Genomic DNA, 13745 nt, shown 5'->3' on the forward strand with positions numbered 1-13745 from the left:
TGAAAAAGGAAAGAAAGATAATTCAAGGAGTAGCAAGAGGAGTGTTCCTTAGAGTTATGAAGGGGATAACAGAAGAGTCAGCCGGAGGGATTGGAAGTGTTGCTCTGGGGAAGTGTGGCTGGGCGTGGAGCAGAACCTTCTAAAAACAAGTGCTGAAAATTGTTTAAGCTTTGGTAACGTTAAAAAAACTTCATGTGGGGCGTCTGGGTGGCTCAGTCGGTTAACCGTCTGCCTTCAGCTCAGGTCATGATCCCAGAGCCCCCTGTTGGGCTCCCTGCTCTGTGGGGAGTCTGCTTCTCCTTCTGTGAGCTCGCTCTCTCTCTCAAATAAATAAAATCTTAAAGAATTTTTTTTAAACTTCATGTAAAAACAGTATCGTGGATGTTAACGACAGAGTAAAGTTTCTGTGTCAAGGTTCGCTTTCACATTTATCCCTAAGAGGAGGATTAGCTTTGTGACCTAAACCTGAAAATGATAAAATAAATCCAAGGAGACCACAGCAGGCTTAAAGTGATGTCACAAAAGGAGTTCCTCCGTACTAATGTCACAGTTCTTCTGTAAATCTAGAAATATCTCAAAATAAATGTTTATTTTAAAAAATTTTTAAAAATAAAAAAACAAGTTTTGAGAAACTAACCCTCAACATGTGTGCATGTGTAACTTTTTAAAGAGTTTATTTGTTTATTTCAGAGAGAGGGAGAGAGAGAGATCACGAGCAGGGGGAGGGACAGAGCCAAAGTCTCAAGCCCATAATTGGAAGGAACTCAGTGAAGAGAATCATGCGACGCTTTCCCTCTCTGCATTGATTCCTTCTGAATTATGCTGATGAAACTTCAGAGACTTACTGGAAAGTAAAAACCGTGTTGCCACATTAACCTTCTTCACCAGCTCAAAACAGAGAAATGATGGTCGACATTGGCTTTCCAGCATCTTTACGGCTGCGCTTTGTTAGATTTTTAAAGTTTTTGGCATATCCTTAAAGTCTTTCTTAATGCATTTTTAAAATTTTTTTTTCTTTATTTTTTTAAAGTTCATTTATTTAAGTAATCTCTGCACCCAACCTGGGGCTCGAACTCAGGACCCAGAGATCAAGAGTCACACGCTCTTTGGACTGAGCCAACCCGGTGCCCCGATTTTTAAAATGTTTTTTAAAAAGGTATGTGGGGACGCCTGCATGGCTTGTTGGTTAAGCATCTGCTTTTGGCTCAGGTCATGATCCCAGAGTCCTGGGACTTGAGCCCCTAGTCAGGCTCCTGCTCACTGCGGAGTTTGCTTGAGACTCTCCATCTGTCTCTCCCCCTGCTCTCTCCGTCTCTCAAATAATAAATCAGATCTTCAAAACAAAACAAAACAAAAAACAAATAGACTTTCTGGGTCCAAGGATAGACCCATTTAAAAATTTGATATTTATTTAAAAATGTCCCTCAAAACATGGGCGCCTGGGTGGCTCAGTGAGTTAAGCGGCTGCCTTCATGCTCAGGTCATGATCCCAGTGTCCTGGGATCGAGTCCCACATTGGGCTCCTTACTCATCGTGGAGCCTGCTTCTCCCTCTGCCTCTCCCTACCACTTCGCCTGCTTGTACACTCTCTCTCTCTGACAAATAAATAAATAAAATCTTTTAAAAAAAAAAGATATTAAAAAAAAATGTCCCTCAAAGCAGTTGTGCTAATTACTACACCTCCGGTTTGTACACAGACGTGAGACTGCCTCTCTCCCCATACCTGGGCCCGTAGTGGGTTTTATTTATCTTGTTATTATTTGCCATGGTGATGGGTAGAAAAGATAGTATTTTGATGCTTTCACTCAACTTCTGTAATGATGTTGCGCCCATTTTCATACCTTTATTGATAAGAAGGATGTCTTATCTTAGGAATGATCTTCTGATCATGGTCCTTTTGGATTATCCATCATTTTATCATCGATCTGTAAAAGCTTTTTAAAAGTTAAGGATATTGGGCACATGCGTGGCTCAGTTGCTTAAGCGTCTGGCTTCATCTCAGATCCTGGGACATGAGTAGGTGTGCACTTGCTCGCTCTCTTGCAGAAATAAAATGTCTTAAAAATTTTTTTTTAGGGCGCCTGGGTGGCTCAGTGGGTTAAGCCGCTGCCTTCGGCTCAGGTCATGATCTCAGGGTCCCGGGATCGAGTTCCGCATCGGGCTCTTTGCTCAGCAGGGGCCTGCTTCCCTCTCTCTCTCTGCCTGCCTCTCCATCTACTTGTGATTTCGCTCTGTCAAATAAATAAAATCTTTAAAAAAAAAATTTTTTTTTAAGTTATCCCATGCATGCAGATATAGTTATTTATTAGTTTATTTGAGAAAGAGACTGCGCGAACAGGGTGGAGAGGGAGAAGCGGGCTCCCTGCTCTGATGCCGGCTCGATCCTCGGACCCTGGGATCATGACCCGAGCAAAAGGCAGACGCTTAACCAACTGAGCCACTCAGGTGCCCCTGTGTTTTGAATATATGGTTTACCTTTGTATTTAGTATTTGTGTGTGTGTGTGTGTGTGTGTGTGTGTTTGTGGAATGGATATTTTGAATTTTTGTATGTTCAGATTTTATCAGTTTTAAGTTTCTATGTATTCATATTTACCCATAACTAACTTTATGGTGTCTGGGTTTCATATTAAGTATAGAAATACTTAACTTAGCCCTTTTTATTCAGTGAACATGATTACAGGTCTTGGGCCTATGAGCTTTTTAAAAAGTCTAAAAATACTTGAAATCTGAAATAAAATATTTCTTGCTCCAGAAAACAAAAAGAAAATTCCAAAAGGCAAATAGTCAAGTATTTTCACTAAGTGTCTGGAAATAGAACATTATATCAGCTTCATTAACTATTAAATGTAGTGCTCACAAACACATGATACATTTGGAAATAATTCGTAGGGTTGATTTTTTTCTTTATTTCCCATCTTGCAAGAGTTCTCAGGAATAAATGTAGTTACAGAGATCACAAACCAAGCACAAATTAGATCAGTTCCTTATCACCAAACAACGTCAAGGCAAAGCTACAGAAATTCTTCCCAAAAAAATGTACACCTGAAAGTGAGAGTTGGTATGTGTTGGGCACCTGTGACGTCTGCTGTGACCAACCAGAAGCTTCCAGAAGGAGGATCTGGAGTCCCGGGGGCTGGGAATAGCCCGTTCCTCAGTTCATGGTCGTAAAGAAAGAGGAGAGAAACTGGTTTTTCCCTGACACTAGGATGAGTTTATTATTTGCGTCTAAAGTTTTGTTTCATCAGTGATTTACTTTGACGTGACGCCAGTTGTCGCCCCTCACTCCTTCATTCCCACCCCCTTTATTGAAAACTTTTCCCCAGTGGCTTGAAGTTCTTCCTTTGATCATAAACTGTAGTCCTGCAAGATATGTGTCTTTAATTTTTTTCTTAATGAGAGAACACATCGTTGCTTAGAAGTGCAGTCAGGGTGTCAGTACTCTTTCAAAAGTTGTGTGGGGTGGGGAAACCTTTTTGGTGGGAGACCACTGGCTTCCCTGCTGTCTAACAAATGGAGGAGAGGCTTGCAGATGAGTAAATGCAGCACCTTGCAAGGGGAGGGAAAAGTAAACACCATGGAGAGGGGCACCGTTCCGTGCAGCTGAGAGCATCGTTAAGAGGTTTGGCCGATAAGGTCTTGAAGTCGGGGCGGGTCCTGGAAGGCAGCGGCCTCGAGCTGGAGTACCAATGCCCCTAGAGGCGCACGGAGACTTCCCAAGCGGGACATGACATAGATGGCTTTGAGGGTTCAGTAAGTCCTTAGTTGATCTGTTCTCATTCATAAAACTCATCAGTGAGGGCACACAACACATGCAGCTCGTCCTCATCAGCCGCACCCCTCCCCGGTCCCCATCTTACGAGGGAGTAGTTCTCCGATCTATAATAAGCCCTCTGGGTTACGGAGACAGTCCAGACCGTAGGGGCACGTGACCACAAACGTAGCATCCTGGGGCCTGGATGGCAAGTTGTTTTTTTTTTTTTTTTTTTTCAAGATTTTATTTATTTGACAGAGAGTGATCACAAGTAGGCAGCGAGGGGGCAGTGGGAAGCAGGCTCCCCGCTGAGCAGAGAGCCTGATGTGGGACTCGATCCTAGGACCCTGAAACCATGACCTGAGCCGAAGGCAGAGGTTTAACCCACTGAGCAACCCAGGCGCCTCTGGATGGCGAATTCTTTTGCAAGTTAGATCCCTTGCAATACTTCGCTTTTAACAAAATTGAAAGAGAACCTAATTAAGTTGTCAGCTAATAGGTCATTAGAAACAATTTTTGATGCTGTGTTAACCATGTGCTTTCATAGCATTATAATTCAGAGCAAATTCAGAGAATCAAGTGACGATTTCACAACAGATCCCCTGCCAGCCCATCTATATGTCTATATAAATGAGCTTTGCCAATGCTTGTGTTCATGAAAATGAAAAATAGGAACAGATTGGATTCTGAACTCTTGTCTCAATCATGTGATAAGAATATTCATTCTCAGATAAGCAAACTAATTAGGGGACAAAAAATTCCTCTCCATCCTCATAAGAGCTGTTTCCAACAAGTTTTTACTTTTCTATCTTGAATATCTGTGTATCATTATATACTACTAATAACGAAGGATAACTTAAGACAGGAAAACAGTCAACACTTAGAGCCCCATGGTTATTAGAAATGAAAGCAAAATTAATCTTTCAATTTACATACACATTTTTGCAGCAGAGTGGTAGACCAGGAGACCAGTAAAAGGCTTCTCAGCATAAAAAGATGTTCTATTGGGATAAAATTCTGTGGGCAAAGTGGGAATGGAAATAGAAGTTCAAGGTGAAAAGGAATGATAGAAAAATTTCAACTATCAAAGAAGAACTTGTTCGTGTAGGTTTTAAGTGAATAATAGAGGGTCGAAAATTGCCGCTGTTCTCAGATCCCACTGGTGACATTCAAGAGTGATGGAAGAGTTTATATCAAACCCTCAATATTTATAGTACGCCAGAAATGACATCTTTTGCAGTTACTGAAGCGTTTTATATGTTTATTCAAAAAAGTGCAAAGGGGTGCTTCGTGTTTGAAAACCGCTTTAGAGGGGGGAGGCAAGCAAAATGTCTTCAGGAGTTTGTGAAGCAAGGGAAGGCATTTTTATGATGCTGGGGTCCCGGTTGTGCTGGTGGCTGTAGGGCTGTAGGGATTGCAGAGCGAGAAGCGGGCACTGCAGGGGGAGCGCGATGGCCCCAGGAACGGGGCGGGCTAAGGCAGTGAGCAGAGGCGTCCTGTCCCCGCCCCGTCACCATGGTGCCTCCCCAGGTGGGAGAGAAAAGGGGAGTCAGCGGGGTGACTTGGAGCTGGAGCAGGAGTGAACAAGGATGTGAGGGAGGGTGACCTCATCTTTTTGTGAGACCGAGAAGAGGAGGAAGAGGTTTCGGAAACTTGGTTGTAGGGGAAGGCAGGCAGGGTCCGGGTTTAAGGCTGTGGCCGAGGCGACGGGACCCTCCAGCTGCTTTATATTTTGCTGCTCCCCGTGGCCGGCAGGAGATTGGGTGGCAGGTCCGAGGAGAGTGAAAGGATTGCTGGGCACCAAGGAGAGCCCAGTTCGGGTCCTGTGGCATCAGCTGCCCGCCTGCTGGGTGGGTCTGGTTTCCCGGCTTCTAGCTTGGGGATCACGAGTGGGCATGGCTGAGAGTGGGCAGGCTTTCCGTGGGCACGGACGGTTGGGTTAGTTTCCGAGGTTTCTGGTGTCTTTCCTCTTTCCACAGTACTTACCACCTTCGGACACCCCCATACAATGTATGAATTCGGTTTATTGCCTTGGGTAAGGTGTATGAGGGTGGGGAGCTCTCTTATGTGCACCGGTGTCTTCCACGTCATTAGAATACCCCGTCGCACATAGTTGGTGCTCAGTAAGTAACCGGTGCTTCAGTGAATTCAGTGAAGGAATAAATGCGTCTGCTGATGGGCTACACGTTTATAATTTCCTTCATTAACAAAGTGATTTTTCAGGGCACCTGGGTGGCTCAGTGGGTTGGGCCTCTGCCTTGGTCTCGGGTCGTGATCTCAGGGTCCTGGGATCGAGCCCCACATCAGGCTCTCTTCTCAGCAGGGAGCCTGCTTCCTCCTCTCTCTCTGCCTGCCTCTCTGCCTACTTGTGATCTCTGTCTGTCAAATAAATAAATAAAATCTTTAAAAACAAAACAAAACAAAAAAGTGATTTTCAAGCTGTGAGGGAGTTTCTGCTGGCACAGCTCTCTCCACGGGGAAGAAAGTAAAGCTTAACCCCTACCTCACACTCCACACAAAACAAAAATAAATTTCAGATGGAGCAAAAGCCTTAATGTATATAATAAAGCAATAAAAAGCTTGAGACACACTCCAGGAGACCCTGTGAACCTTCCAGGAGCAGAGGAGACCCTCTTAACGAAGAAAACCCAGAAGCCATAAAAGACAGACAGACATGTGTGACCACGGGAAGACTTGAAGAAAGTAGTCTGATAAGAGATGGCTCAGAGTCAACAGACAGATGCTAGATTTGGGGACTATTTGAAATGCTGATAAGAGAAAAGGGGTTATCTTTAGCACAGGAACCAAAGAACTCTCACCAGTTGACGAGAACAGAACACAGTTGATACGGAATCGTCTTGAAAAGGCCAACAAGGAAAAGAAACAATATTCGATGACCCTCATCAGGAAAGTGGGATTAAAGTATCAGAAAATTACCAACGTACACCCATCTGACTGAGGAAAGTATGAAAGAGCAGTGGCGTCTGTCTCCAGCAGGGAGGCGGGGAGGAGGCTGGGCTCCCGCCGGGCTGGTGGAAACATGTATTGTCGCAGCCTTGTTCAAGAGCGGTTCGTGACATCTGTCAGATTAAAAATAACCACACCTTTGACTCTACGGCCCCACTCCCGGGACTCGCATGGAAATCTAAACCCCTATTTCATAGTGAGACATGTAAATCCACCTGTGATCGCGGGATAGTTCAGCATGCAAAGGGCCGGAACAAAACAGCGCCAGTTCCTCCGGAGCGGACGGCGGGACACGCTGCCGGCCTCACCGCGGGCTGCGGACAGCACTGGGGAGGAAGGCGGTGCCTCCAGAATTGCTTTGCAGCGATTTCTACAAGACAGCTAAGTGAGGAAGTGGAGGGAGAGAACTGTGTAGGTGCCCATTTTTTAAAAACTAATAATGGCCAGAAGAGAAAAACAGATAGACATAAATGTTTGCCATAAATCCCTAGAAAAGTGCAGAGGAAAATGCTAGGTTGCTGGCAGGGCTGGCCTGGGCAGGTCACAGCTGTGAAACGGGAAGGGAGGGGAAGAGGAGGCCAAGCGAAAGAGAAAACATGCCGCCCTCAAAGATTACATGCGAAGTCCCATTTATGTCAAATGATGCCCGTGTGTGTTGACATGAGAAGTTACCTGCAGACCTCTGGGCAAATTAAAAAAAAAAAAGTCAGGGCAACGTGTGTAATCAGAGGCTGTTTTAAAACAAAGCTGAGAGCTCCAAGTGCGTGCGTGTGTGTGCGTGCGTGTGTGTGTGCGTGCGCGTGCTTGTAACTGTGAGCTGGGAAGGCGTTCGGGGGTGTCGGGCCTGTCTGAATCGGACCCCAGGGGCCTGGGCTAGGAAGGTGGGCAGGGTGAGGAGGTGACTAGCCTTTTCATTATTCACCTTGACCGTGAGCGGGGGAAACTGCTGACTTTGACTGGCCTGACCCAGGAAACGGAATTAAGATCCCGTTTGTTCAAAAAAAACAAAAAAAAAAACCCTGATAATACTGTTGTTAAAGTTGTAGGGGTCATGGAATACAAACTCCACATCTATTTTCACTTTACTCCAGTTTGTACTGATGTACAAGAAACCTGTGTCTGCTCACTCGACCCCGCATTACAGTTCTCCTGGTCTCTAAAATGAGAATTTTTGAGATGTAAATCCTAGGCTGCAGAAACCTCGTGCAATGAACATGTTCTGGGTTTTTCTGCCCTCTCCCCCTCCCCACCCCCCGCCTTTGCAGCACACGACGGGATCGTGATCAAGATCGAGGTGCAGACCAACGACGAGGGCTCCGAGAGTCTGGAGACGCCGGAGCCCCTGATGGGGCAGGTGGAAGAGCATGGCTTCCAGGACTCGGAGCTGGGTGACCCGTGCGGAGAGCAGCCGGACCTGGACATGCAGGAACAGGAGAACGCGCTGGAGGAGTCCACGGAAGGCTCCAGTGAGTTCAGCGAGCTCAAACAGATGCTGGTGCAGCAGAGAAACTGCGCAGGTCAGTTGGCGGGGGTGCAGGCTGTGGGGGAAGCTGCTACCATGAGGCCTGCAGACAGGCCCTGCCTTGTGGGAAAACTGGGCTTCCCTTCAGACAGGGTCGTTTGACCTTGACGGATAGACAGGTATGACAGCCCCGGGCATGGCCTTGGGGGCGGGTTTCCTGCCTCCAGATTTATAAGAGTCTGTCTCCGGGCTTGGAAGAAGGTATTACAGCCAAAGACGAAGTCAGATGCAGACCCAAAGGGGTCTCCGAGATCACCTCTCCAGCTCCCCCCTTCTATAGGCAGAGAAGATCAGACAAATTGCCCAAGGTCATGCCGTCATGGTGAGGCTAGAACTTCCATTTTTGCTATGTTCTTTTTTTTTTTTTTTAAGATTTTTATTTATTTATTTGAGAGAGAGAGATCACAAGTAGGCAGAGAGGCAGGCACGGGGGTGGGGCAGGGGGAAGCAGGCTCCCTGCTGAGCAGAGAGCCTGATTCGGGGCTTGATCCTAGAACCCTGAGATCATGACCTGAGCCAAAGGCAGAGGCTTAACCCACTGAGCCACCCAGGCGCCCCTCTGCTATGTTCTTGATAGTTCTTAGGTCACATTAGAAGTCCCAGTAACCCAGAGAGCTCAGCCCTAGTCAGGAATGTGTTTTAAAATAACAGACTGTATGGTCTCTTCCTGGTACGATCTGGCCATCACTCATGTTTAATTATAAAATCTCTGGGTCACCCTCCTGCATACTTTCAGCCCTGTGTGTGTTCAAGAACAGTGAGGAAGTAGGCTCTCAGCGGCCTAACCTCAGGACATCTTTTGTGGCTGATTGACGCTGAACAGTCCTTTCCGTCCTGAGAAAAGCCCGATCTGGTCATCACAGCGTACTTTTCATACACAGCATGAAATTCAGTGAGCTGCCGTTCATTCAGGGGCTTTCGGGTATAGTCATACGTGAAATCAGCCTGACGCTTTCCTGACTCACCCCCATCTAGTTTTGGAAATAAGATTATACTCAACTTATATGAAGGTGAACTGGGAAGCTTTTTCTCTTTTTCTATATTCTAAAAATAATGTGTAAGATAGGAATTAAGTGAATTCTACCAAATTTTTAAGGAACACACTTCACTTAGGTTTTGGGTTTTTTTTTTTTTAGATGTTTTCTTTACGTGCCAAAAAGCCATTAATTATCATAGCAGTTTTGATACTATACTATTGATCATAGAAATGTATCCACACCCATTTTATTTAATAGGTTTTTAAAAGTATGGTGCTGATTATTGGTTGTTGGGGTTTTTTTGTTTGTTTGTTTTTGAGACTTTATTTAACACAGAGGAACACAAGCAGGGGGAAATGGGAGAGGGAGAAGCAGTCTTCCTGCTGAGCAGGGAGCCTGATACGGGGCTCGATCCCAGGATCCTGGGATCATGACCTGAGCCAAAGGCAGATGCTTAAGCGACTGAGCCACCCAGGTGCCCCAGTGCTGATGACTTTTTACATTTTTTCATTTTGCCTGTAGAGAATTCCTTTGCAGGTGGCCTTTCTGCACTTCATAAGATATCACAGACGTCTTGCTTGGTCAAGATGTGGATCTAACCCCTTGCTTCTGAATAACCTCATGATACCCCCAAAAGCATTTTAATCCACAGGCTGTCTCTGTAAAACAGAGGAAGGTGCAGGGCACATCGTGAGGCTGAGCTGCGGCGAGGCCTCAAGTAGAAATGTCAGCCTGCCCTCTGGGCCTTCATTCCAGTGGGACCTCAGGAAAGTTCGCACGGTACTTGGTGGGATTTTGCATCCTGGATTGCGTCCCTTGCTGAGAATCCTAACAGGGCCCAGGCAATGCTGGCCGTGACGAGAGGCCTGAGCTGGGACTGGCACATCTGTGTCCTAACTGTGACCCTACTGTTTCTTGGGTTCCGAGGAGCAAGAGGAAGTCCCAAGGCCCAGTGGTCACTACCGGCTACTTTGTAAGACCTGGGCCAGCACACCACCAGTTTGTTTCCCTGGCAATTGAGGGGACAGACTAGATGGTCCCTAAGTTAGAAGCTCTACAGAGGTCTGGCTTTACTTACTTCATTTGGAACAATCACTAGGTATCTCTGGGCTTGGAGGCCCCATGTCTGTGAAATGGGGCTAATCCTTGCTTGACTTATCCCATAAGAGATTGTGAATAAAACAACAAGCTCTCAGGCGAGACCTGGAAAAGTTCTCGTTCGTTTGCTGTTAAGAATTCTGCAAAAGCAGACTGTAACAGCAGCTTCCATCTGACAGGGGCTCAGAGAAGGGAGCGCCTTTCTCGTGTCACACAGTAGCTAACAACAGAGCTCTTGAAGTAGCCCTGTTTAGGGAGTGCAGAAGTACAAGGCATTTAAGAAAATGCAAACAGAAGTCAGAGGGCACTTCTTTTCTCTAGGGCTAACATTCTCAGGGAACACTCTAGAACACCATGTAGAACAGCTAACATCTTGGGCCCTGAAGGGCCAGCCCAGAGGACGGAGAGCGGGGGAGGAGGAGGACATCCTATAGTTGTGTTCAGGGAACCCTTCCTGGGTGGGAGGGACCACACACCGGAGGCTGGGGGAAAGGCAGGAGAAACCTTGGCCCTAGCCTCAGACTTGGTAGGGTCACAGCAGGTGACCACCTGTGTGGGTGTCGTGCTGCAGGTGAGGCCGAGGCCCTAAGCCCTGGGCAGGCACCCCAGTGAGTGCTGATGGCCCGACAGTCACGGGAGATTTAAGGGCAGAGCCGGAACTGGAGCTGGGTGGTATGTGGCCTGTGTGATTTGGAGGCAGGGAGAGGAGGGGGAGACCGCTGGAGGAGGGGGAGTACAGACACCAGGGGAGAAACCCGCAGGTGCCTTCTGGAAAGCCACAGACCCGTGAAGCTGCCGGATTTGGGGTAGAGGAGGCCTTAGAGCCTGAGGAGTCAGCCCTCCAGTAGCTCCAGTGGAAAAGGGAGGGTCCGTGTCAAGTGGTAACTGGTAGGCACCCTGGGCCCGAGTGCCCCCCCGGGGGGGGGGGGATGTGGGCAGCTGCTCACCCGCCACCCGCTCCGGAACGTGAGGACAGGCAGGGCCACCTGCCCCTTCTGAGCTGCACAGGGTTCCCCGAGAGGGTTCCTTCCTGAACCGAGCCCAAGGCCCGCGCGGTAACACCTCCAGCACCGGGGAAGTGGGGACCGCAGGCAGCGGGGAGCGGAGGGGAGGGTTTTCCCACAAGGGGCCGGGAATGTGCGGGGGCGCCAAGGCGAGGCCACCGCAACTGCCTCCATCCCGGGTGCAGGCCCCCGGGCCGCCGCTGACATGTGTCCTTCTCTCTCCCTGTCCCTGGAGCAGAGGGGATCGTGATCAAAACCGAGGAGCAGGAGGAGGAGGAGGAAGAGGAGGAGGAGGACGAGCTGCCGCAGCACCTGCAGGCCCTGGGGCCGCTGTCCGGGCGCTACGAGGCCGCCATGTACCAGACGCCCCTGCCCGGGGAGCTGTCCCCCGAGGGCGAGGAGAGCCCCCCACCGCTGCAGCTGGGCAAGCCAGCGGGGAAGCGGCTGGCGCCACCGGCGCACGGGGAGCGGCACCTGGGCGACAGCCGCGGCCCGTCCAGCCAGCAGCAGCGGAACCGGCGCGGCGAGCGGCCCTTCACGTGCATGGAGTGCGGCAAGAGCTTCCGCCTCAAGATCAACCTCATCATCCACCAGCGCAACCACATCAAGGAGGGGCCGTACGAGTGCGCCGAGTGCGAGATCAGCTTCCGCCACAAGCAGCAGCTCACGCTGCACCAGCGCATCCACCGCGTCCGCGGCGGCTACGCGTCCCCCGAGCGCGCGCCCGGCTTCGCCCCCAAGCACGCGCTCAAGCCGCGCCCCAAGTCGCCCAGCTCGGGCAGCGGCGGCGGCGGCCCCAAGCCCTACAAGTGCCCCGAGTGTGACAGCAGCTTCAGCCACAAGTCGAGCCTGACCAAGCACCAGATCACGCACACGGGCGAGCGGCCCTACACGTGCCCCGAGTGCAAGAAGAGCTTCCGCCTGCACATCAGCCTGGTGATCCACCAGCGCGTGCACGCGGGCAAGCACGAGGTCTCCTTCATCTGCAGCCTGTGCGGCAAGAGCTTCAGCCGCCCGTCGCACCTGCTGCGCCACCAGCGGACTCACACGGGCGAGCGGCCCTTCAAGTGCCCCGAGTGCGAGAAGAGCTTCAGCGAGAAGTCCAAGCTCACCAACCACTGCCGCGTGCACTCGCGGGAGCGCCCGCACGCCTGCCCCGAGTGCGGCAAGAGCTTCATCCGCAAGCACCACCTGCTCGAGCACCGGCGCATCCACACGGGCGAGCGGCCCTACCACTGCGCCGAGTGCGGCAAGCGCTTCACGCAGAAGCACCACCTGCTGGAGCACCAGCGCGCGCACACGGGCGAGCGGCCCTACCCCTGCACGCACTGCGCCAAGTGCTTCCGCTACAAGCAGTCGCTCAAGTACCACCTGCGGACCCACACGGGCGAGTGAGCGCGCCCGCAGCCCCCGCCGCCCGGCCCGCCCCGGACACCTGCCGGCCGCCGCGAGGCCCCAGCCGGGCGGGCGGGGCCGGGGCGCCCCCAGCCCCTTTGCTGTGAGCCCCCCTCCCCTCCTTTCGTCCCTCCTCCCAAGGACACCGGGGTAGTGAGACCAGGTCGCTTGCTGCCGTGTTTACCCGGGTGGGGGGAGTGCGCGGACCTGGGGAACCCCTTCGGGCTGTTAATTTCCTTGACAATAAAATGGATGAAACCAATCAGCACGGGGGGAGTGATTTGGCCGCCGGCCACTCGGAGGGGCGGTGCAGGGCCATTTAGTTGGGGACTAGAACTTTATAATTACCTTTTGGATACTGTGGTTCTATTTGATAATAATAGAGTAATTTTTAAAAGACGAGCGTTTCCTGTTTGCCGTTTTTGTTTGGTTTTGAAGGGGAGGGCTTAAGAAGGTGGCCGAGGGACCTGTGCCTAGTGTCGCTTGCCAGGTTCCCTTGAGCCCCTCTTGGCTCTTCCCCGTGTTGGGCGGCGGTGCGGGCGCAGATCCCACAGATTATAAAGTCAAGGAGGAGACGGGGCTGCCGAGCTTGAGGTAGTGAATGGGTGTATGGAAGGGCTGCCCCTGCTGGCTCCCGCAAGGACTGGGGGGGCGGGGGGTTAAGGGGGAGCAGGGTGCGCAGTTGATGATGGTCGATGGTCGGGGAGGTTTGGAATTCGCTGGGGAGACAGTTACACGGTTCAACTACAAAAGCTACGTGCCTCCCCCAGGGCCAGGCCAACTTCCCTGACAGCTCCGAATGCAGCTCAGGGCGCAGTGGCATGGCCCGTTGTGCAGGGGGGCACAAGCAGGGGTGGGGGGAGGGGTGCGGCGGCCCCTGGTGCCAGTCGTTGGGGAAACCACAAAAGGCTCCAGTGGGACCTTTTTTTATGTGTATGTTGTACCAAAGCTACCCTCTTTGGAGTTGTCAAATGCGCAGATGCACCCTGGGTCTAGGGACTGGTTCGTGTCCAGTGGCCCTCCAGTGAGG

General features: G+C 50.3%; 1 protein-coding gene across 1 annotated transcript in view; it reads left to right on the top strand.

Moving 5' to 3' along the window:
- The window catches only part of ZNF777 (zinc finger protein 777), a gene marked incomplete at its 5' end in the record, with an annotated part of 41376 nt that extends 28396 nt beyond the window's left edge, over positions 1–12980 (top strand). The window contains 2 exons of the mRNA XM_082691649.1: positions 7985–8236; positions 11559–12980. Coding sequence (XP_082547775.1) covers positions 7985–8236; positions 11559–12715 — 1409 coding nt within the window. The 3' untranslated portion in view covers positions 12716–12980. The remainder of the gene's footprint in view (positions 1–7984; positions 8237–11558) is intronic.
- Between the last annotated feature and the right edge of the window lie 765 nt (positions 12981–13745).

This window comes from Mustela nivalis (genome assembly GCF_964662115.1).
Source record: "Mustela nivalis genome assembly, chromosome: 12".
NCBI lineage: Eukaryota > Metazoa > Chordata > Mammalia > Carnivora > Mustelidae > Mustela > Mustela nivalis.